At 43.4% G+C, this 26,285-nt stretch overlaps 1 protein-coding gene across 5 annotated transcripts in view; it reads left to right on the top strand.

Annotated features, from left to right (window-relative positions):
- The window catches only part of bcas1 (brain enriched myelin associated protein 1), a 237,205-nt gene that overhangs the window by 164,603 nt on the left and 46,317 nt on the right, over positions 1 to 26,285 (top strand). For all 5 annotated transcript variants that reach the window (XM_068048790.1, XM_068048791.1, XM_068048792.1 and 2 more), the window contains exons 5-6: positions 22,179 to 22,343; positions 23,961 to 24,023. In XM_068048790.1, coding sequence (XP_067904891.1) covers positions 22,179 to 22,343; positions 23,961 to 24,023 — 228 coding nt within the window. The remainder of the gene's footprint in view (positions 1 to 22,178; positions 22,344 to 23,960; positions 24,024 to 26,285) is intronic.

Below are 26,285 nucleotides of genomic sequence, written 5' to 3'. Positions count from 1 at the left end.
GAATTGCCCTTGAGAAGGTGGTGGTGAGCTGCCTTCTTGAACCACTGCAGTCCAAGTGGTGTATGTACACCCACAGTGCTGTTAGGAAGGGAATTCCAGATTTTTGACTCAGCAACATTGAAGGAACGGCAATATAGTTCCAAGTCAAAATGGCATGCGGCTTGGAGGGGAACTTGCAGTTGATGGTGTTCCTTTGCATCTGCTGCCCTTGTCCTTCTAATTGGTAGAGGTCGTGGGTTTGGAAGGTGCTGTTGAAGGAGTTTTGGCAAGTTGCTGCAGTGCATCTTGTAGATGGGACATACTGCTGGCACTGTGCACAGATGGGGGAAGGAGTGAATGCTTAGGTGATGGGAGGGGTGCTGATCAAGTGGGCTACTTTGTTCTGGGTGGTATTGAGCTTTTCGAGTGTTGTTGGAACTGCACTGAACCAGACAAGAGGAGAGTATTCAACCACACTCCTGAGTTGTGCCATGTAGGTGGTGGATAGGCTTTGGGGAGTCAGGAAGTGAGTTACTCACTGAAGAATGCCCAGCCTCTAAACTGCTATTGTAGCCACAGTATTTATATGGCTGGTCCAGTTACGTTTCTGGCAAATGGTAATCCCCAGGATGTTGATGGTGGAAGATTCAGCAATGATAATGCTATTGAATGTCAAGGAGTGATGGTTAGATTCTCTGTTGTTGGATATGGCCATTGCCTGGCACTTGTATGACGCAAATGTTGCCACTTTTAAGGCCAAGCCTGGATGTTGTCCATGGTTTGCTGTATGCAGGCACCAACTGCTTCAGTGTCTGAGGAGTTGCAAATCGTACTGAGCACTGTGCTATCATCCATGAGCATTCCCAGTTCTGACCTTATGATGGAGGGAAGGTCATTGATGAAGAAATTGAAGATGGTTGGGCCTAGGACACTACCCTGAGGAACTCCTGCAGTGATGTCCTGGGGCTGAGATGATTGGCCTCCAACAACCACAACCATCTTCCTTTGTGCTTGGTATGACTCCAACCAGTGGAGAGTTTTCCTCGTTTCCCACTGACTTCAAATTGGCTCAAGCTCCTTTATGCCGTACTTGGTCAAATGCTGCCTTGATGTCAACGACAGCTACCTGTTGCCTCACCTCTGGAATTCAGATCATTTGTCCATATTTAAACCAAGGCTGTAAAGTGCTCTGGATAGAACTCAAACTGAGCATCAATAAGCAGGTTATTGCTGATTAAGTGCTGCTTGATAACACTGTCAATGATACCTTCCATCACTTTGCTGATGATTGAGAGTAGACTGATGGGACGGTAATTGGCTAGATTGCATTTGTCCTGCTTTTTGTGGACAGGACATATCTGGGCAAATTTCCACATTGTCGGGTAGGTGCTAGCATTGTAGCAGCACTGGAACAGCTTGACTAGATGTGGCTAGTTCTGGAGTCTTCAATACTACTACTGGGATGGTTTCAGTGCCCATAGCCTTTGCAGTAGCCAGTGCCTTCAACTGTTTCTTGACATCACATGGAGTGAATTGAATTGGTTGAAGACTGGCATCTATGATGCTGGGGCCTCAGGAGGAGGCCGAGATGGATCATCCACTGGGCACTTCTGGCTGAAGATAGTTGCAAATGCGTCATCAGCCTTATCTTTTGTCCTGATTTGAAGGGTTCCCCATCATTGAGGATGGGGATACTTGTGAAGCCTCCTCCTCCTCCAGTTATTTGTTTAATTGTCCACCATCATTTACAACTGGATGTGGCACGACTGCAGATCTTTGATCTGAAACATTGGTTGCGGGATCTATTGCATATCTGTTGTATGCTGCTTCCGCTGTATAGAATACATGTAATTCTGTGTTGTAGCTTCAACAGGTTAGCACCTCACTTTTAGGTATGCCTAGTGCTGCTCCTGGGATGCTCTCCTGCACTCGGGGTTGATCCCCTGGCTTGATGGTAATGGTAGAGTGAAGGATATGCCGGGCCATGAGATTACAGATTGTGATTGAATACAATTCTGCTGTGGCTATGGGCCCAAGCACCTCATGGATGCTCAGTTTTAAGTTGCTGAATCTATCCCATTTAGCACGGTGGTAGTGCCGCACAACAGGATGGAGGGTATCCTCAGTGTGAAGACGGGACTATGTCTCCACAAGGACTGTGCGATGGTCACTCCTACCAATACAGATGCAGCTGCGATGGGTAGATTGATGAGGGTGAGGTCAAATAGGTTTTTCCTTTTTGTTGCTTCTCTTACCACTTGCCGCAGGCCCAGTCTAGCAGATATGTCCATCAGGGCTCGGTCAGTAGTGGTGCTACTGAGCCACACTTGATGATGGATGTTGAGGTCCCCCACCCGGAGCACATTCTACTCTCAGTGCTTCTTCTAAGTGGTATTCAACATGGAGGAGTACTGAGTCATCAGCTGAGGGAGGGCAGTAGGTGGTAATCAGTAGGAGGTTACATTGCCCATGTTTGACCTGATGCCACGAGACTTCATGGGGTGTGGAGTCAATATTGAGAACTCCCAGGGCTATGCCTTTTTGACTGTATACCACTGTGCTGCCACCTCTTTTTTTTTCAGTCCATAAAATTTATTCAGCTGTTACTATCTGAAAGAGTTGAGTATCCGAAAGAGCTGAGTGTTATTCAGTGAACGGTAGGGCAACAGTGGTCTTTTCGCTCATATAGATGCCATCCAGGAATTTACAAATATCCTTTTTCACGGTTGTTGCTTGCTGAACAAGAGCAGCTTTAATCCATTAAGTCTATGCTCCTGGTGGGTCTGCCCTGTCGGTGGAACAGGACATATCCAGGAATGGTGATGGAGGAGTCAGAGACATTGTAAGTGATGATTCTGTGAGTATGACTCGGTCGGGCTGTTTCTTTGTCTGTCTGTGGGACAGCTCTCCCAACTTTGGCACAAGTCTCCATATGTTAGGAAGGAGGACTTTGCAGGGTATGTCTTTGTTGTTTCCGTTGCCTAGATCAATGTCGGGTGGTCTGGCTTTGTTCCTTTTTGACCTTTCTGTAGTGGTTTTATCCAACTAAGTGGCTTGCTAGGCCATTTCAAAGGGCAGTTAAGAGTCAAGCACATTGCTGTAGGTTTGGAGTCATACGTGGACCAGACCAGGTAAGGATGGCAGATTTCCTTCCCTAAAGGGCATTAGTGAAGCAGATGGATTTTTCCAACAGTCCGGTAGTTTCATGGTCACCAATGCTGATAGCTTTTTATTTATTATTCCACATTTATTAATTAATTGAATTTAAATTCTACCAGCTGCTGTGGTGGGATTTGAACTCTTATCTCCAGAGGATTGGTTCAGGCCTCTAGATTACTAGTCTAGTAACATTACCACAACCCTACTCTTCCTCCAAACTTACAACCTTCTGATTTATGAAGTGAGAATGATACTACTGGGCTAAGTTACCACAATAAGATAAAAAAAAAAGACAGTCAATTTAATTATCCTGAGCAAGGGAGGTGTTGAATTGATCAGTACCTGCTTTTAAGTATGAAGTTGCAGAATTGTAACTAAATATCTCACAAAATCTCAATTCAAAACGATGCACGTATTATAAAGGAAAATAATCATGGTAGTGAACACTGTGAAATAAAGTTAACTCTTAAGAATATCACACTTGAATGGCATAAGCCAAAATGCTCAATAAAAGATACTGCTGCCTTAGATAAAAGAAAACCAGCAACAACTTTAATTTCTTATGTAACCAAACTACCAATGAAATTACCAATTTTTGCATTAGAAGCAGAGGAAGATATTAGGCCATGATGGAAAGAGCAGACCAGTGGGATTGATTTTGGATTTCTAGAGTGGGCACTTACACAATGGGCCAAATGAATAGATGTCTATGGTTCTATTAGTATTACTATTAAGATTGTATTTGTAGTTTGAAGTGCTCAGTTCTTGATCAACAAATCCAGGAGCTCAATTGTAAACAGCAGCTCACTGTCATAAATTTCAGTTCCCCAATAAAACAGAGTGAGGTTTGATGATTTAGGGCAGCTAGACCTGATTGGAATCAAGCCCAGGGTATTAAATCTGCAGCTGTTGGTCTTTGCTTTGGGATGCTAAATAGTGATTCATCATGCTTCTTTGTATTATACGTACTAGTTAGATATTGGTAAGAAAATATACTCCACCAAACACAACAGTGCAGTTTAAACACACTACATATGGTAAAAATAGTCATATGAATGTTGATGCATATAACATATTTCAAATATGTTAAAATGTTAATAAGTTAAAATATGTCAAATTTTAAACACTGATTAAAGGAGCTGTAATACCTAAAAACTATTGTCCTTGTTCAGGCAATTCTTTAATATCATGGAGGTAAAAGTTCAATTCTTTTCAAATATAGGGTCAGCTGTACTATTTGCATTGATTTTAACAGACTCAAATAAGAATGGTGTGTGAATGTACAGTTTTGCTAAAGATGACTTAATACAATATAAATCTATTAGTGGGAGTAAATAGAAATGGTCAATCACAATGCTCCTCTCACTTCCCACAAAGCTAAATTGCTACCTGGTATTTATAACTGATGAACATTTCTGTAACTCATTTTGTATCTACACTTTAAAAATTAAAATTATATCTAAGGGCCTGTTCTCTTGAATTGTTATTTTCTTTAGAATAAGCAATACCATCTTTAAAAAATATTTTTGATTATTACATCACATAACTGGATAATTAAGTAACGCAATGCAAATTGATATAAAAAAATATACAATTTTAAAGAAACATCTCTTCAAACATGTGTACATGGTTATCATAGACATCTGCAACAGCCCAGTTTCTCATCTAAGTGACTATTCTTTATGTATAAACCTAAACTTGAGTGTCACCAGGCTGCTGGCATGCAAGCAATCACAGCAAAGCCAATCCTGCCCTTGACATTGTCTATACTTGTACACTTGATCAGGAGTTGAAGCCCTTGCTGATTTTCCTTTTCCTTTCCTTTGTTTATGTGCACAGAGGCCAGTTGTAACAACCCAGCTGCTAAAATTAGTTAACTCAGGGCAGACAAGAAATTGAATCTGGACCTTTTGATCTGTATGGCTTATTACCACACTGTGTGGTGCATTTACCCAAATTCCATTTTGATGGCCCCAGTGTTACTTAATTTAAAACATTCTAATAATAGCAACCAATTTTAGTTATAATAATGAAATTGTTTCTGATTGGTACTGTTAAGAATTGATAACAATGATCCACCCTACCTTGATGGACCACAAAAGTCTCCCTGGATCTTGTACACACTCATTTGAGAAAACTGCTTATGCAGTTTTCTTGCTACGTCTGTATGTATGTCTATGCTGTTATTATAATAATGCATCTTCTGTATGTTGCTCATGGGGCCTAGGCTGAGAGACCGCTGTGGGTTTGGTGAGACCCTGTCAAGGCTACAGGCAGAACCAAGGCTCAGAATGCTCCTGGGTTCTGAATCAAAGTCTGTGGGTTATGGGGCCAGTATGGGGGTTGCTGATGCTGAACTGTGGATCTGGTGGGCAGTGAGTCCAGGAGGAGTTGCCGGACTGTGCTGACCTCAGAATGAGGCTAGACTGTGGATTGGGAGGGCAGGGAGAATGGACCTTTGATTCCAAAGAGAAGATACTTGGTCGATGACTTTGGAGTAAACAAGGCATGGAGCTCTCACCAAGGGCATTTGTTTACTTTTGCCATTGAGGTGTCCTGCAGCCACAGATGTTGTTGACTGTAGTTCTCCTTTGTACTGCTATGAAAGCTTCAGGTCTTCCTGAGATATTCTCTCAGATTCAGCAGAGCTGCCAATTAAACCAGCAACAGATGTGGTTCCCCTCAAACTATCTCCTACTGTTCTCAAACTTTGTTGATATAATAGGTGGAACTTTCAATTTAGATTGGCTTCAGTGGAAAGGACAATTGGATGGGGTATATAATAGGCTGATGAGCCAACGTCTCCTGTTTTACAGCCCTGCCAAGTTTAAAGTTTCAGCGATTGAGTCTTGGACAAATCTATTGACTCTTTTTTTCTCTGCTGCAAGTGGTATCTGAGTAGCAACGTTCCACAACCTAGTCCAGCTGCATATCAGCCTTCCTCCACCATCCTCTGGCTGCTGTGGTAACTTTAATCCCTTGGCTTAACTTAGAGGTTAACATTTTTAATATTAATCAAGATCCTTTCCACGGCATATTTGTCAGAAATCCCAAACCATGATGATTATGTGAAATTAATTCAACCCAGTTTCTTGAATTTCAAACACTAGAGAAAAGAACATTGCAGACATTAAAGACATATTTAAAAAATGAAGAAGTATGAATTGCTCAAGCAGATATAGTGGAGAATGGTAGTGGTTGTTTGGGAAGTCCAAAATCACATGCTGACTTCAGCTGATATTCATATTCGAAGTTTCCACAAACTGTTTTTAACCAAGTCATGACTTGCAACATGAGCTCTGGCAGAAGGATAGGAAATCTTCTGAGGTTCCACCTTGAATTGCACTGTAGAACTCTTACACAGGAAGAAAAAAAATTCCAAATACAAAAAGTAGCAGCTTTATCAGATATGCAGTGTATGAAAATAAACCAACTATTGTGGAAAGAATGAAGCCTTTTTAATTAATTCCACATCTAATCCCTTCTCAGTTTGATTTCTCCAAAAGTGTTAGGCAATTTGGTCAATGCACATTACTGTTAAGTTGTTTATTAAGTTAGCTACTCTAGTGCAGCTGGTTGTGATCCCAACATTATGATTGCATTGCCAAAGTGACGGTAAAAGCAGATTGCCTCCATTTATAAAGCTCTTGCTCAGCAAGCAGTCTTGTTGTACAGTGGACTGCATGTTTTTTTTTAATTAATTGCAGTACCTGTTGGGCAGATCGTGTCAAGGGATGCATTCAGACATAAACTCATATGATTATGGCGGTAAAGAAGGCCAAAATATATACTGCATTCATAATCAATAAATACTTTGTTTACAGAAACCTGGTATTCCTTGTCTATCAAGGTTTTTCATTGAAGGCTGTAGTGTATATCATCCAGTCTCATACAATCATGAAAGTTGCCCCTGAAGAGGTCAATTTTCATGCAAGAATGAATGGAAAATCAAGTAAGATTTACATTTGCCAAGTTAGTGTCAAAAGTTTCAGAACTATTGGATTTGTAGTAATAACTGGCCAACATTACCAGTGTACAATACTTGTTTTAAGCTGCTTTTGAGCAACATTTTTGAGCATTTTTTTAAGTTCAGTTTAGGTAACAACATTAGTATCTGTATGCATTTTAAGCAAGAGCCAATATGTACAGAATTTAGTGTCAATTGTTACTCAAACAAATCTTTATTCAGAAGCGTCAGGGAGAGGTATGCAACAAAATAATTGTTTTGAAATATTGTGCCAATTTAAGAAATAATAAAGAACACAAAATGAGAAGGGAGGTGTGAAATGAATAGTGATCATTTTTAGAATGCTTTGTATAATAAAATGTCTGTCGGTTCAGTAAGAAAAGCTTTGTGTTAATCCTAGCACTGGCATTCTCCATTATACTGCAAGTTCTTTTCAAAACATCTGCTAGTGCCGACACAAGCACCTCATTATTTTGTGCTAGCAGCTAGAATTTCAGTAACAATAAATGATTCATTTTAATACGACATTGCTGTTCACTCGAAGTTCAACACTGCATCAATTTACAGTTTATTTTCCAAAGGCCATAAAACAATAATAGTATTTTTCAGCTTTCTCTTTAGTAATTTGTTTTTCTTCTTTCAGCAGAACTGAAAGTATTCTGTTTCAAATTCCTCATGGTGCAGAAACACTAAGATCATTGAAATTTAAATGTTGCTTCTTTATAACCAGGCACAAAATAAGATTGTTTATATAATGTACAACAGGAGGGCACCTAAGTGTGCTGTCTATATGGAAACCCTTCTTGCAAAATGTTTGAATTTGCTTTTGTGCATACTTTTGACCATCCCAGCATGAATGCATATTTTACTAAGGTTTATATATATTACATTTTATCAATGTTTATTATTTTTCTTTCAAGCTCCTATAAATTACATTCTATTTGGCTCACAGCAGACTCTACTCACAAAGCAGTCTGAGGCATTTCATGTGTTGAGAGATATTGGATTAAATTATCTAGCTAATTAATATGCTTACTGCTAATTTTCAGTTTAAATTCACAGAATAAATATACCATATATACTCATGTAAAAGTCAACCCACGACTTTAAGCCAAGAAATCTTGAATTTTTTCTGTATCTCGTGTAAATGTCCAGCTTAACTTTCAGAGCGCAGACAGAACATTTTAATCATGCAGTAGTATAAATACCCAAACGTTCAACTAGGACCCCCACATTTTTTCAATATGGCGCCAAGGAAGAACAACAAATACACAGCGCAGTTTTAACTAAAAGTCGTTGAGTTTGCAGTGAAGGTGCATAATTGTGCAGCAGCAAGAGAATTCAAAGTATCAGAGAAGAATGTCAGAGATTGGAGGAAGCTTTCCACACAGCTCATGAAGATGCCAAAGAATACAAGTGCTAACAGGGAAAAGCCTAGCAAGTGGTTGCAAGTAGATGGTAAAGTTGCAAAGTGGGTCAGTGAACGTCACCAGGATGGATACATCATTTCCGGTGCATCCATCCAACTGTAAACCCTGAAAGAAACAAAGAAAGAAGGCATAGCAGATTTCAAGACCAATACTGAATGGTGTACCAGGTTCATGCAGAGACACAATTTTGTAATTTGCCGAAAGACTAAGGTTTCACAGCATCTACTTGCTGAGCTTGACAACGTTTGAAGATATGACTCATGCTAAAGTCAGTCTCCCCAAATTTTAGCCCCAAAAATTGGTCTCAAAAATTTGATTTTACACGGGTACCTACGATATCAAAGATGTACTGTCAACTAATATAAATCTACTGCTTTATAGCCTGGAGCAGAACTGAAGGGAGCATGGCAGAGTGATTGAAGTAAATAATTCCCTTCTTGCTGTGATTGTGATGGAAAACTGGAAAGAAATGTGAAGTTTTAGCATTGGCATAAACATATTAACTTCTCCAAATCCCATTTATATTTCTTTTTTTCACTGCATTTCCCATTCAATCTCTAACCATCTTCTCTTCTGCCAGTCAATTCACACTTGATATAGACTAAACATTCCTGATGCAGTCAATGTTTGAAGCAACAATAAAATCTATCAATGCTTTCCCTGCTGGGTCTAACAGCATTGCATGGTGTAGTAGAACAACAGATTGCATTTATATAGCAACTTTGATGTAGATAATAATCCCAAGGCACTTCACAGGATGGTAATCAGACAAACATGGGTGCCAACAGCCAAGCCAAAGAATTAGATATTAGGATATTGTTTGCTCCAAAGGAGAGGATTTAATGAAGAAAGAGAGGTGGAGGAGTTTAGGAAAAGAATTCCAGAGCACGGAGCTTAGGTAGATGAAAACACAGCCACCAATGGTGAGGCAAAGGGAGGTAGAGACGAAGAAGGGACGTGAATCAGAGGAATAGAGGTTGGGGTGGGTGGGGGTGTTGGGTGCCGGGGAAGGGAGGGGAGGGTTCCCTAGGGCTAGAGAAGGTTATAAAGATAGGGAAGGGCAAGGCCATGAAGCAATTTAAATGTGAGGATGAGAATTTTATACTGAAGGCATTGAGGCATTGAAGGCCCATGGAGCTCAAACAGTATAGTAATAATAGGTGAGCAGCACTTGGTGCATGAAGAATACAGATAGCAGAGTTGTAGATAAGCTGAAGTTTATGAAGGGTAGAGGATAGGTAGCCAGTCAGAAAAGCATGGGATTAGTTGAATCCAGAGGTGACAAAAGCATGAATGAGAGTTTCAGCAGCAATGACACTGAGGCAAGGCAAAGATGAGTGATGTTACACAGATGGAAAAGGGCAGTCTTTGTGATAGAGAGGATATAGGGATCAGAAGCTTTGCTCAAACTTGAATAAGATACCAAGATTGCAAACTGTCTGTCTCAGCCTTAGACATCGGCTGGGGAGAGGGATGGAATTGGTGGCAAGGGTACAGAGCTGGTGGTAAAGGTCAAAGACCATGGCTTCATTCTTCCCAATGATTAACTGGAGAAAGTTGCGGCTCATTCAGAACTGGATATCACATCAGCAGTCTGACAACACAGGCAGTGGAGGCGTTGTGAGGTGGTGGAGATGTGATGCTGGAGGTTCATCAGCATACATGTGGAAGTCTGTGGAAATGTCACCAAGGGACAGATGAAGAAGAGGAATGCTCCTCTTACACACAATACCTGGTCATCAAGGTCCATTGTGGGTTGAATGTGTCAGGAAATGATCCTTTGTCTTTCCAAGCACTGTCTGTTAATATGCAAATGTCTTTTCCAGCCACAGCTGATCTGTTTAACAAGTCCTTTCTTCACTCCAGTAACAGTTTAAAATCAATGTTCATGACAAAATTAATGAGCCTCATTCTTGGCAGGTAGGGGCCTAGCATGACAAGAGTAAAGAGTTATTGGAGATGGAGATGATAGTTTGCAAGGATGAAGGGGTTGAGAATGGATTTTTGAGATAGGGTGTGATAATGATAGTTTTGAAAGTGAGGAGGACAGTACCTGAGTAGAGGAAACCATTTAGAATGTCAGATCCAGGAAAGGTAGTTGCTTGGTCAGCAGTTTACTGGAATGAGATCAAGGGAGCAGGAGGTGGGTATCATGCAGAGAGTATGAATTGGAGATAGGATAGATATTACAGAAACACATAGGTTCAGGGCTAGGGTGGGAGAGCCTGGGGGATGTTTGACTTGGTGAGTGAGGAGAAGGGGGTGCAAAGCAGCAGAGCCAGTTTAATGGTTGTTCTCACGTTTAGTGACAAAGATCCCCAGAAGCTTCTCGCACATTGTTGGAAGTAAGAGTGGAGGGCACAGGGTAGAGGGGTTTCAGAGGTAGTAGAGAAAAGAAGCTAGGGATTATCTTTACTCTCCAGGATATTCCTGAAGTTTGGGCAGTATTGATAAAGAAGAGTGTGTCCTGATAGCGCTTGATGTGTTCCAGCTAAACCTTACAGACTGGAAACGTCTCAGGCTCTCTCACTGTTGTATGCTGAGTTAGTTGCTATCAGCTGAGGTGGAGGAGCTACCGTTAACCTCAGTGTTCCTGGTCGAGATAGAAAAAACATGAATAATCTAGTAGTCTTCCCACTTTCAATCGTTATCCAGTAATCCCAACTGGGAGTTCTATAAAGTGCAGAAAGCTCAATGTGCCTCTAAGATTTTTTAAGGGATTTAATGACAGCATTTTTTATTATTACGGAATTGGCAAGTGTGTACCACCAACATCTGGATCCAAATGAAACTTAACACATGAATGGTAGGACACTACTGTTGGACTCAGGCCAAACGCAATTTACTGACGATTTGCATAATTTATTGTGGTTGCATGCAAATACCGTATGTAAAATAGTATAATTTCAGAGTGTGTGATGTGTTAACAGTAAACCTTTATTCACAAGAAATTAAACCTATTAACTGCTTTTTGTGATAGTGGTCACCATATCCAACAGCTTCAGGAGAGGAAGAAATGAGAGAAAATTGGTGAGAATTTTTTTTTAAAGTCTGACAGGCAGGCTGGAGTGTTCCCCATTGCCATGAGACTTCCTAACTGCTGCAGAACAAAGAATTTCAAAGGGAAACTGGAGGGAACATTAACTCATTCCATTTCACCATACCTCCCAGCAACAAGCTAAAGAAGCTTCAAAAACCTGTGAACAGATACCCTGCACACTGACTGATGTGCCTGCGGTAAAGATAGATATTTCAGCTTAGTGCAAATTTGCTCTTACTGAATTGCAGATTCTAAAGACCTGCAGTTTTACCAAGTTATATAAAAATGAAATAAATAGGTTTGTTATTTTAAGGCATATAATGGAGAAAAATTGGTTTAGGCCCAATATCAAGTGCTGTGCCATTGCCCCATACCTGTTCCTGTTGCGGCAGGCAGCAAACAGACTTCGGGCTGTCTGCTCATCTACATGATTAAAGTGTGCAGCCCAACATGAAATGTGCTATTGACTAACTGACCACTCAGCAGGGGGTCCAGGTGCATACATGGCTAGCACGACACACAGGTATCCTGCACCTCTTAAAGGGAGCTGCACTCATGTTACAGTCTCAGTAAATTTTGGATGGAAGGTACAGACCAGCAAATGGAGCAACAGGCCAGAGAGAGGGCTGCCAGGTTGTCCGATGCAGTGTTGGAGCCCTTAGTGATGGAGGTTGAAAGGGGGAGAGATGCCATATTTCCACAGGGGGCCAGGAAGCCCTCAAGGTGCACCCTGAGAGGGAACGGGAGCAGGTGGCCAATTCACGATTGGAAGGTCAAGTCCCGGAGTCTGGCCCTGAGAACCTGGCTGCAGTCCCCAGAAAAAACTCAGTGATCTCACACGGGTGGTCAGGTCAGTGAATACATCTTTAAAGGAAATCTCCTTCCCACTGCACTGCCTCTCATGCTGCTCCATCACTCACTCATCTGCAAGCAAGATTCATGCCTAACATTCAAAGACTCCACATCACCCTCACACACTCATCAAAGCTGTCTGCCTCATACCTACCTTTCGCTACTTTCACATACCTCCAGCTATTCAGATATGGCAGGCACATCAACAAACACACTGAAACACACTGAGTGACATTCTTCCCTCTCTCTTGCAGGACAAGGTGGCACATAACTGCAGGCAGCAACGAGAACCGGCTAGCAACAGGCATGGCTGAATCTCCTGAGCTCTTTGGAGGAGATGGTGTGCCACATCTTGGGGCCAACTGTAACAGAGGCCATTCCATCTGGCGTTGCCTAGAACATTGAAGAAGATGGTATGTTCCTGCCTTGTGCTCTTCTCAAATCCCACCTCACCCTCATCCTGTTATCTGGCATGCAGTGCAAGTTGCAGTTGGTGCAACCATGATCCTCTTGCTTTCCACCTCAGCTCCCCTTCCCTAACTTCAACCTTCCCTTCTGCATTTCTGCTTTCTGCATGGGCAGCAAGTGCAGCTTCACTATGAAGGATGCGAGCAACAGCAGACCTCTGCTGAAGAAGCACTGTCACTTGATCTGCCACTTGCAGCCAGCAGCTTAGCTACTGGCACTGCATGTACCTTAGAGTGTAGTATAGGGTCAGGATCAGCACGTGGTGAGTCACCAGGCACAAGTGGGTTTTAGCTAGACCGAGGGAAATGATCCTTTCCTTTCCAACGTGGAAGTTTGGACCAACCTTGTGGACTCACCCATGATGCAGTGTGTGGTGGCCGATGTCTCCGCTTCCATTGCAGAAGCCACCCAACATCTCAGTGCTGCAGTGGAAGCTCAAACTGAGCTCACAAGGTCCATGCTTGTTGCCATGCAGGCTCGGGCAGCTGCCATCATGGCTGCAGATACCAATGCTCAAAGGGGCATTCAGGCTCTCAGAGCAGTCCACCAATCTGTGCTCCAGCAGATTACAAGAATTGCTGAGGTGCTGCCTTGGAGGAGTGGAACATAAACCTTCTATCTGCACACCGAGACAAACATCAACTGCTGCTGGAGGACTATCAATTCGGTGAAAGACGCCCTTTGGTCTGCCCGAAACTTGCTGGTCTTCCAGCTCAAAGAGTTGTCCACCACCGAATGTTGCAGACTGGCACATTCCAAGGTCCAGGACTACGTGCTGAGGGACGCACTAAAGCTTGGGGCAGCCGCAGCAAAGGCTCAATGGGGAAAGACCACAGTGTAAGGTCCCCCCACCAAGCTGAACTGAGGGGCTGGATCCATGGGAAACCCCTCGAACTGTATCGGAGAAATTTTGTGTGCTGTAAATGTAAAAATGTATATGGCATGACAATGAAAGGGAAGGGTTGTGAGGCAACTCATGATTGTATAGAAGGTAACTGATCACCTTTGCACTGTCTGTATTCTTTGACTTGATGCTGTTTTAAACTGTTTGGGAATGTAATTTTTACAGATTTTTATGAATAAAGTATATTTTGGAAATAAAAAAAAATAAACCTGCTATCCTCTCTCAGAATGACAGCATTCTTGCTCCCAGCGCTGTCACTCCATCAGTGCCCTTTCTGATGCCTTTCACTCAGCCAGCCCAGACTGCTGCTGCTCTTGCTGACTTGGAGCAGCTGGAAGTTGGTCTCACAAGGCCAAGAGCTTCTCAAGGATAACCTACAATGCCATCTGCAGTCTCCCTCCAGTGAAAGTCAACAACCTTCTGCCTTGCTGCAACCACTGGGGTAGCATCGTTTAGGAGCAATAGGACAGGCAAAGGCACCCACAAACAGGCACTAAGGAAATGCACAAGGGTTCAGTTTTGTATGTATTGTAGGAAGTGCTATTGGATGAAGTTGTTATGAATTTTTTTTTGCGGGTTGCTTTTATTTTCAGAATTTTGACTAGACAATGCTATGATGTATGTAGGAGATGGATTGAAAGGTGGGGAATTGTGGAGCAACTGTGATGTGAGGATAAAATCTTGGCGGAACTTGAGTCTGAGTATCTGGTTGTGGACAACGCACACAGTGTGAAGGGATCCTGGATGCCTCCTCCCTTAGTACTGTTCCTCTTTTTCCTCCTCCTCCTCCCAAGGCATGTTGGGAAGGGATGTGCTCTCATGATAGCAAGCTTTTGGAGGATGCAGCAGACTACCACGAACTTGGAGACATACTAGCACCTTACAGTTAGAGCGTACCACACCAGACGTGGCCGGAAGCATTCCGGCTGACTATTTCTGAGTTTGGGCTTCCAAAACTCTGGCCACAGTGATGCTACAGTACCAAATTTCATGCCCACAGGATTTTTTTTGAACTCTAGTCAATGGGAAGCGATGTTGGCTGAAAAAATTTCTGCCCGCCCAAAGCTGTCGCCAGGAATCTGAAATCATTTTCAGTTTTGAGTATCATTTGAATGCCAGTGGCAAGTTACGGGTGCCCTCCTGCAGCTTGCCCATTGTTGGGAGTGGCAGGGGCAATCGGCCAGGTCCTATGCTGAGTCAGCTGGCAGATTGGACCTGAGTTGGGAAGATCTAATCCCAGATGTCATCGAGCACAAGTCAATTTTGGGCTCCTGTATTTTTGTGGAGCCAGGCGGACCACTCTTGCTCCCCTTGCTGCACAACAATTCTCCCTCCAAAGATTCTGGGCCTGTTCCTGATCAGTTATCAGCGGTGCCTTCAAGACTGCTGATTAGGCCACTCACTGCCTGGTACAAATGGACAGAGCATGCTTAATGCACATCCCATCCATTTGTACAAGAAAATTGTAAATGGGGCCTTGTGACCATCATAGGACCCTGGTTTGCATATTTAAGGTACCATATACTGCTCATACATTTACAGGCCCATTTGAGCTGGCCCAGGTGCCCCTTCCACTTTGACGTTCTGCTGCCAGCCACTTGTTTTTTAGTCAAGAAGCATGCAACTAGCAGTCGGAATTCACCCCCAGTATCTTTCATTTGATCTGACCGAATCAATTTCAGTTACAAGTTGATATCATTTGCATGGAGCACAGTAATAAAGTGTTCCTGTTATACAGAAAATCTTTGCATATTCTTTGCATTTGTCCGAATTTAAATGGATTCTGACAAGTTTTTTGATAACTTATTAACAGTGTCATCTGCTCAGTTCTGGCATGGAAAGTGCCAATGGCAAGATCATTAATTACAATTTAGCCTTTGGCATAATCTCAAAAAATGTAAATTTTTGTATTAAATAGGTTGAAGTTATCTTTTCAATTGTGTAGTAGGTAAACTAGACAGCCTGGTGTGGTGTAGAGCTATGAATGCCAAAAGAACTTCAGGTTCGACCTGTAGTCTCTGCTATATTAATTACTTTTTGACCAGGATAACCGTTGGAGTGCTGTGGAATCGTGCAGAGTGGATGTTGGTTGAGGACAGCATTGGACTTCACTGTAATGCCCCCACGGTGGACTGACCAGGCAACACTAACTCCCTAGATTCAATTATTAACAGCTCTAGGACAGAGGGTGAGAGAGAGAGACACACAAACCTCAACTGTAAAGGGGGCACAGGTACAATGCACGTGATCCCCAAAGCAGGCAGCTCACCCGGGGAATCTGGGCACACGGAGGCCACTCATTAAATTTCATCGGAGTCCCAGACAAACCTGACCAGCTGTACTACCTGGCCGGCAGGCAGGAGTTGTAGATCGCAGGGAGAAGACCATAGCCAGGGTCCTGTGGCAGTCAGTTAATTGGTAAGGGTTAGGGGGATGGAGGAAATCGGTGGGTGAAGGTTATCGGGGCGGAAGGGAAGCCCAGGGAAAGGGAGGCCATTTCTTCCAGCCCAATCCTAAATAAAAATATAAAAACCTATCTCCTGGGCCCATTCTGGCCCACACTCTGTTTGGTCTGATGGGGAAGCCATCACTGCTCCGCTCCTCAGTCCCCAGACTATAAAAGTATATCAAGCCCTGATAACGTCATGGTGCCTGATCTATATAAACAAAAAACAAAGAACAAAGATAATTACAGCACAGGAACAGGCCCTTCGGCCCTCCAAGCCTGCGCCGATCCAGATCCTCTCTCTAAACATGTCGCCTATTTTCTAAGGTTCTGTATCTCTTTTCTTCCTGCCCATTCATGTATCTGTCTAGATACATCTTAAAAGAATCCATCGTGCCCGCATCTACCACCTCCGCTGGCAATGCGTTCCAGGTGCCCACCACCCTCTGCGTAAAGAACTTTCCACGCATATCCCCCCTAAACTTTTCCCCTTTCACTTTGAACTCGTGTCCTCTAGTAATTGAAACCCCTACTCTGGGAAAAAGCCTCTTGCTATCCACCCTGTCTATACCTCTCATGATTTTGTACACCTCAATCAGGTCCCCCCTCAACCTCCGTCTTTCTAATGAAAATAATCCTAATCTGCTCAACCTCTCTTCATAGCTAGCGCCCTCCATACCAGGCAACATCCTTGTGAACCTCCTCTGCACCCTCTCCAAAGCATCCACATCCTTTTGATAATGTGGCGACCAGAACTGTACGCAGTATTCCAAATGTGGCCGAACCAAAGTCCTATACAACTGTAACATGACCTGCCAACTCTTGTACTCAATGCCCCGTCCGATGAAGGAAAGCATGCCGTATGCCTTCTTGACCACTCTATTTACCTGCGTTGCCACCTTCAGGGAACAGTGGACCTGAACACCCAAATCTCTCTGGACATCAATTTTCCCCAGGACTTTTCCATTTACTGTATAGTTCACTCTTGAATTGGATCTTCCAAAATGCATCACCTCGCATTTGCCCTGATTGAACTCCATCTGCCATTTCTCTGCCCAACTCTCCAATCTATCTATATTCTGCTGTATTCTCTGACAGTCCCCTTCACTATCTGCTACTCCACCAATCTTAGTGTCGTCTGCAAATTTGCTAATCAGTCCACCTATACTTTCCTCCAAATCATTAATGTATATCACAAACAACAGTGGTCCCAGCACGGATCCCTGTGGAACACCACTGGTCACACGTCTCCATTTTGAGAAACTCCCTTCTACTGCTACTCTCTGTCTCCTGTTGCCCAGCCAGTTCTTTATCCATCGAGCTAGTACACCTTGGACCCCAAGCGCCTTCACTTTCTCCATCAGCCTGCCATGGGGAACCTTATCAAACGCCTTACTGAAGTCCATGTATATGACATCGACAGCCCTTCCCTCATCAATCAACTTTGTCACTTCCTCAAAGAATTCTATTAAGTTGGTAAGACATGACCTTCCCTGCACAAAACCATGTTGCCTATCACTGATGAGCCCATTTTCTTCCAAATGGGAATAGATCCTATCCCTCAGTATCTTCTCCAGCAGCTTCCCTACCACTGGCGTCAGGCTCACCGGTCTATAATTACCTGGATTATCCCTGCTACCCTTCTTAAACAAGGGGACAACATTAGCAATTCTCCAGTCCTCCGGGACCTCACCCGTGTTTAAGGATGCTGCAAAGATATCTGTTAAGGCCCCAGCTATTTCCTCTCTCGCTTCCCTCAGTAACCTGGGATAGATCCCATCTGGACCTGGGGACTTGTCCACCTTAATGCCCTTTAGAATACCCAACACTTCCTCCCTCCTTATGCCGACTTGACCTAGAGTAATCAAACATCTGTTCCTAACCTCAACATCCGTCATGTCCCTCTCCTCGGTGAATACCGATGCAAAGTACTCGTTTAGAATCTCACCCATTTTCTCTGAGTCCAAGCATAACATTCCTCCTTTGTCCTTTAGTGGGCCAATCCTTTCTCTAGATACCCTCTTTCTCCTTATATATGAATAAAAGGCTTTGGGATTTTCCTTAACCCTGTTTGCTAAAGATATTTCATGACCCCTTTTAGCCCTCTTAATTCCTCGTTTCAGATTGGTCCTACATTCCCGATATTCTTTCAAAGCTTCGTCTTTCATCAGCCGCCTAGACCTTATGTATGCTTCCTTTTTCCTCTTAGCTAGTCTCACAATTTCACCTGTCATCCATGGTTCCCTAATCTTGCCATTTCTATCCCTCATTTTCACGGGAACATGTCTCTCCTGCACGCTAATCAACCTCTCTTTAAAAGCCTCCCACATATCACATGTGGATTTACCTTCAAACAGCTGCTCCCAATCTACATTCCCCAGCTCCTGCCGAATTTTGGTATAGTTGGCCTTCCCCCAATTTAGCACTCTTCCTTTAGGACCACTCTCGTCTTTGTCCATGAGTATTTTAAAGCTTACGGAATTGTGATCACTATTCCCAAAGTAGTCCCCTACTGAAACTTCGACAACCTGGCCGGGCTCATTCCCCAACACCAGGTCCAGTATGGCCCCTTCCCGAGTTGGACTATTTACATGCTGCTCTAGAAAACCCTCCTGGATGCTCCTTACAAATTCTGCTCCATCTGGACCTCTAACACTAAGCGAATCCCAGTCAATGTTGGGAAAATTAAAATCTCCTATCACCACCACCCTGTTGCTCCTACATCTTTCCATAATCTGTTTACATATTTGTACCTCTATCTCACGCTCGCTGTTGGGAGGCCTGTAGTACAGCCCCAACATTGTTACCGCACCCTTCCTATTTCTGAGTTCTGTCCATATTGCCTCACTGCTCGAGTCCTCCATAGTGCCCTCCTTCAGCACAGCTGTGATATCCTCTTTGACCAGTAATGCAACTCCTCCACCCCTTTTACCTCCCTCTCTATCCCGCCTGAAGCATCGATATCCTGGGATATTTAGTTGCCAATCATGCCCTTCCTTCAACCAAGTCTCAGTAATAGCAATAACATCATACTCCCAGGTACCAATCCAAGCCCTAAGTTCATCTGCCTTACCAACTACACTTCTTGCATTAAAACAAATGCACCTCAGACCACCAGTCCCTTTATATTCATCATCTGCTCCCTGCCTGCTCTTCCCCTTAGTCACACTGACTTCATTATCTAGTTCCTTACAGGCTTTTGTTACTACCTCCTTACTGTCAACTGACCTCAATTGGTTCCCATCCCCCTGCCACATTAGTTTAAACCCTCCCCAACAGAGTTAGCAAAAGCACCTCCAAGGACATTGGTTCCAGTCCGGCCCAGGTGTAGACCGTCCAATTTGTAATAGTCCCACCTCCCCCAGAACCGGTCCCAATGTCCCAAAAATCTGAACCCCTCCTTCCTGCACCATCTCTCAAGCCACGCATTCATCCTGACTATTCTTTCATTTTTACTCTGACTATCACGTGGCACTGGTAGTAATCCTGAGATTACTACCTTTGAGGTCCTACTTTTTAACTTGGCTCCTAACTCCCTAAACTCTGCTTGTAGGACCTCATCCCGTTTTTTACCTATATCATTAGTGCCTATGTGCACAATGACAACTGGCTGTTCACCCTCCCCCTTTAGAATGTTCTGCAGCCGATCTGAGACGTCCCTGACCCGTGCACCTGGGAGGCAACATACCATTCGGGAGCCTCGTTTTCGACCACAGAACCGCCTATCTACTCCCCTTACAATCGAATCCCCTACGACTATAGCCCTTCCACTCTTTTTCCCGCCCTTCGGAACAGCAGAGCCAGCCACGGTGCCATGGACCTGGCTACTGCTGCCTTCCCCTGGTGAGCCATCTCCCTCAACAGTATCCAAAACGGTATACTTGTTTTGGAGGGAGATGACCGCAGGGGACTCCTGCGCTGCCTTCCTGCTCTTTCTCTGCCTTTTGGTCACCCATTCCCTTTCTCCCTCAGCAATCCTAATCTGCGGTGTGACCAATTCACTAAATATATTTTAAGTGGTCCCCCATCGTCTCGGGTCAGGTGTTATGCGCCCCTCGTTAATATTTAAACTAGACGGAAAGTTAGCGTGAGCAGCAGGCTCACATTATTCCCCTCGTTTTAACTACCCCTCGGGGGGGGTAGCTAAAATTGGGGCCACAGACACTGACATATACTCAGAGATTTGAAGTGACTGTTGCTATCAGTGAGGTGGGCAAAGCAGTTTAAGGATTTTTATGGTTTACTCTCATTTGAATTTTGTAAGTGAACTGCTCACACATCAGAAGCAGCTTTCCAATTATGGAAGGCAGGAACTTTAGTGACTGCTCCGCAAAACCCAGCTGGTCCAGGTAAGTTAAGGGGGCGGAAAGGCAATTATGAGGCACTGTCATGCGCCGTTATGGATGGATTTTTGTAAGGCCACTAATACACCTCCTGACATGATAAAAATCATTTCACAACTTGGTCTTACTTTCTTTGAGTGGCCTGCAGCAGTACTGTTAAGGTTTGACCACTCTACAAAAAGGTACCAATGCGCAGAACATGCATGGTATGCACCTCGTCCATTAGTATTTTTTACGACACCAATTTTTGCAGGCTAATGAGGCTTCTATCTGTTCCTGGAGTGACCCCGGGCGGCCCATTTCAAGGCAGTCACCAAACTCATGGTGGCCCACATGTCGGCCATGTGCTATGCTTACATTTTCATCATGCTACCACCTCCTTCCTTCCCAATGGAGAAGGGAGGTTGGAAATCAGCCTCAGAATTTCTTTCTTCAGTTAACTTTGTATAAAAAACAAAGGAGAATTTGAAAAGCTTTAATTACTACTTACATTTTTTTTTGTTAATAATTAGAATGATTTTCTTACAGCTGTGTTTGTTTGTGGGAAAGAGAGAGACAGGCAGAGCAAACATCCAAGAAACAATCACAAAACACCATATTTATTATTTACAGAGCTCCCTTCGGAAAGTCGCAAACATTTTCTCTCACGCGTGTGATTTCCCCTCAACCAATCTTAACAGACCTGTGTCATGGCCCTTCCTTCACTGCTGAAGCCAGGTATTCATCAGTGAGCCAAAAATGACTTCAACCCCATGTTTAGTCCAAAACCAGTTCCTCCCGCCACAGCAATCCCAAAACAACATTACCAGATTCCTGCAGCCCTTCCCCTGTACTGTCAAACTCCAAGACCATACAGACCCTAGTGAAGCCCAGGACCATCCACCTGAGCTGCAGGGGGAAAAAAAATGTTTGTGCAGCTCTGCTTTATGCAGGATATGTAGATTCCTCAGTGCAGACCACACAATAGGCTGCTACCTGCACGGCCTACTCAGACTTCCTCAATGATATCAGTGGAGAAACTCATGGGAGGTGCGCAGGTAGTAGCTCATGGTGCTGTTTGCTCCTGGGGAATCTATGTAGTCTGCATCCCTTTGAAGCAGCACAACATGAACGCATTTGTCCCATATAAACTCCAAGTCTGTCTGTGCTGCTTTCGGAGTGCAGGATTACCCCCAAATGCATCTAAACACCCTTCTCCTTCCCAGTACTACTAATAACCAGATATCCACCTCCAGTGGTGCATCTTGTGTACCATCTTGCTACATATCTCACATGACTTTTAAAGCTGAGAATAAAAATTAAAAATCAAGACAACTCATACAGTTTTTATAGGAAAACAAACAGATTTGTGAAATTCGATCCCCAAAGTACCAGTAAACATCCTACATTTTAATAAAAATGGAACTTGACTTAGTAACCATTAGTCAGTGGCCCTGATTTATCCCCTATGTGGAATAAACATCAATATTGTTATAAAACAACACATCTTCGAACTCATTGCAAGCAATGCCATAGGACATCCACTAATATATAGTAAATATATGAAAATATACCACACAATGCATTTGTACTGAAAACTGTGTATTCCAGGAAACTGGTGACAACAACAAGGATCAGACAACATCATCAAATGGTGACAAAGTATCTCAAAATCTGGCATCTAAATCATCTGAGAACGTCAAAGACTCTGAGAAGGATAATAAAGCAGAGACGCCTGCAGACGATAAGTCGGTCATGAATTTCTTCAAAACACTTGTAAGTAATGATAGCTTGTTGTTTTGAGTCTTGACATGTAGTTATTTTTAGGTCCTGCGGTCAAGAACGTCCTGCAGATGTATAAGGAACATAAGGTCATTTCTGGAATCCAAGGTCTGATTTACACAAATTGCAATGCAAGTACAATTCACTTCTGTTGCTATTTTTTAAAGATAAACTTTAAAATTTAAACTTTAAACACTCTTGAGGGCACAAAGGAGATTTATGAGGATGTTGTCAGGAATGGAGAATTTTAGCTATGAGGGAAGATTGGATCGGCTGGGGTTGTTTCCTTTGGAACAGAGGAGGCTGAGGGGCAATTTAATTGAGGTACATACAATTATGAGGGACCTATAGTAGAGTGGGTAGGAAGCACCTATTTCCCTTAGCAGAGAAATCAGTAACCAGGGGGGATAGATTTACAGTAATTGGAAGGATTAGAGGGGAGTTGAGTAAAAATGTCTCCACCCAGAGGGTGGTGGGGGCTGGAACCCTCTGCCTGAAGGGGTGGTAGAAGCAGAAACCCTCATCGCATTCAAAAAATAGTTGGATATGCACTTGATATATTGTAGCCTACAGGGCTATGGACCAAGAGCTGGAAAGTGGCATTAGACAGAACAGCTCTTTATTGGGTGGCACAGACACAATGGCCCGAATGACCTGCTTCTGTGCCATAACTGTTCTATGGTTCTAAATATATGTTTCTGTGTCATTATCAAAGTACTTATGGATTTAATTTATAAATTAATACCGAAAACATTCAGGAATCTTGCCTCTTGGACTTTCTAACTGGAACCCGTGTGACTTGTACTTGCTCTGCTTTACATAAGACATGCAAAAAAAGGGAATAAAACTGTTAGTTTTCATTTAAATCCCTTTGTGACAAAAAGAAAGTAGAATTACTTCACAGTCAAAGAACCTTTTTTGAAGTGTAGTTAATGTTTTGTTGGCAAGCATGGAAGCTCATCTGCACACTGGAAGGTCACAAAAACTAATAGCCAGTGAATCTGTTTGGTGTTGGTTGAGGAATGCATGCTGACCTAGAGATTCATTCCCAGGCCTTTGGTATCCAGAGTATTTCTGCTGTTATTTGACATTTAAGGATATTTCCTTTTATCTCTCAATTCTTGCTATTGCTTTATTTTGGAATCTGCAAGGATTAATCCTTGGACCCATTCCCCCCCTCCCCCTTCCCCCTTTTTCATGCTGCCCCTTTCGCAACATCATCCAAAGACATGGGGTCAGGCTGTGCATGCACACTGATGACCCCCAGCTCTACTTCTCCATCACCTCTCTCAACCCATACACTGCTTCTCTGTTGTCAGACTGTTTATCCAACATCTAGTCCTGGAGGTGCAATTTCTCCAGTTAAACATTGAGAAGACCAAAACCATCACTTTTGGTCCCCATTACAAACTCCACACTGTCACTACTGATTTCATCTCCCTTACTCTCTCCATCACAACAACCACATACTTCCACACCTGTAACCAACTCAGCCCATGCCTCAGCTTATCTGCTGCCAAAGCCCTCTCCTATGACTTGTCATTTTTAGACTCAACTATTTTGGGGTTGTCCATGTGCAATTAATAAAAGCATCTGTAATTTTCAATATAGGTGACACCAACAAAATCTTCTTCCAAGACAGAACTTGACACACAGCAGGCATCAGATGACAAGGTAAACATCTTATTATTGTTTCACATTCCCCTTTGTGATCTCTTTATACCACTTACCATCTTCAGCTAAGAGGATGAACTTGAGACTTACTTCCAGGCCAGCTGCCTGTTGAAAGATGTGTGGCACAGTGAATGACTTTCCAATATTACCTTGCTCCGTTTAAGGAAATGTATGGCTTTTGCTTGGTTCCTCCACAAAGATTGGGAACCATGCTGATACCCCTACGACTTATCTTTCCATGGCACAGTATACTAGATTTCCTATGTTAATGCATCACCTTTTTTGTCACCGGAAGGGGTAAATTATTGTCACATATCTGATTTATTACTGTCATCCTTGAAGGTCTTTTTTTCTTATTTTGGTTGGAAGGGGTTAAATTGCAAAAGGCAGAATGCTTTTTATGTAATGTTACATGATGGGGCAATAAAGGAGAAACCATCTGAAGACCATCAATTTGGTAATAAATACCATAAGGTGAACATCATTGATACACAGGGAAAATGCATAGATTAAGGTGACTGATATTGTCATTGAAGGCCATGTTGAAGTTATAGAATCCAAGCGTTAGTGTGACTACAGCTTATTTCTGGCGGGACTGTTAGCGTGCATGTAGCTAACATCTGCCGGAAGTATGCAGAGCAAGCTGATCAAGCATCAATGAGCATGCAACGCTGATTTGATGACAGTGGTGCCATTTTGGAGACACTGCTCCAGGCGATGTCCTCTCTTAACCTCACACAGCTGACATGCATTAAACAGCAGGCAGGAACTCCCAACAGCACTATTTAAAGGAATTGTCAACTAGTTACATGTTATAATTGCTGGCAGTTGCTACGATTTTGCAAGTGTTTGGTGCTTGCCATGGATGTTTCAAGTTTCTAAACTCTACAGGGAGTGGTGTGTCAGGTGCTGAAGGATTTTTTCCTGACTAAGGCTTCTGCACAAACCAGTTGCTCCCTCTTGGAATACAACAGGAGTGGGAGAATGAGCAGAGGCCACGCCGAACAGGACAAGCTGCTGGAAGAGAGAGGACAAAGAGGGGGAATAGGCCTTTCAGCAGGAGCTCATATCTGCCAGGAGTGTTCAGGGAGCAATTATCCTTCTTGAACCTCAGCAAGGAACAGTGTGTGAGACAATGTCCTCGTTGGGAGGTTCACTAGTGTGGTTGTGGAAGGATGAATGAGAATGGACAGAGACTGCTGGAGTTGTGTACCTATCACAAACTCTGCATCACCAACTCGTTCTTTCATATTAAACCCTGTCACCAGGTTTCATGGAGACACCCAAAATCATGTCGTTGGCACCAGCTGGGCTTCACATCACGAGGCGAGCCTCTATAAACAGTGTCCAAATCACATGCAGCTTCCGCAGTGCGGACTGCAACACCGACTACTCCCTGGTATGCAGCAAAGTTAGACTCAAACCAAAGAAGCTACATCATTCCAAGCAGAAGGGCCGCCCGCTCATCAACACTAACAGAATTTCTTATCCACAGCTGTTTCATAAGTTTCTAAATTCACTTGGAAAAGTCATTCAATACACTCCTGCAGGGGATGCAGAGACCAAGTGGGCCCATATCAGAGATGCCATCTGTGACTCAGCAATGGCCACCTTTGGCAAACGTGAGAAGCAGAATGCAGACTGGTTTCAATCTCACTTTGAAGAGCTGGAACCTGTCATAGCCGCTAAGCGCACTGCACTGTTGAACTACAAGAAAGCCCCCAGCGAGTTAACATCCGTAGCACTTAAAGTAGCCAGAAGCGCTGCACAAAGAACAGCCAGGCACTGTGCAAATGACTACTGGCAACACCTATGCAGTTGTATTCAGCTGGCCTCCGACACCGGAAACATCAGAGGAATGCATGATGGCATTAAGAGAGCTTTTGGGCCAAACATCAAGAGGATCGCCCCCTCAAGTTTAAATCAGGGGAATCAATCACTGACCAACGCAAGCAAATGGACCGCTGGTAGAGCCCTACCTAGAACTGTACTCCAGGGAAAATGTTGTCACTGATACCACCCTCAATGCAGCCCAGTCTCTGCCTGTCATGGATGAGCTGGAAGAACAGCCAACAAAGTCGGAACTCAGTGATGCCATTGATTCTCTAGCCAGTGGAAAAGCCCCTGGAAAGGATGGCATTACCCCTGAAATAATCAAGAGTGCCAAGCCTGCTATACTCTCAGCACTCCATGAACTGCTTTGCCTGTGCTGGGATGAGGGAGGAGTACCACAGGAAAGATGCGATGCCAATATCATCACCC

The sequence above is a fragment of the Heterodontus francisci genome, chromosome 16 (genome assembly GCF_036365525.1).
Source record: "Heterodontus francisci isolate sHetFra1 chromosome 16, sHetFra1.hap1, whole genome shotgun sequence".
In the NCBI taxonomy this organism is placed as follows: domain Eukaryota; kingdom Metazoa; phylum Chordata; class Chondrichthyes; order Heterodontiformes; family Heterodontidae; genus Heterodontus; species Heterodontus francisci.
The sequence above is the reverse complement of the archived record's forward strand: the minus strand, read 5'-3'. Positions and strand labels throughout refer to the sequence as shown.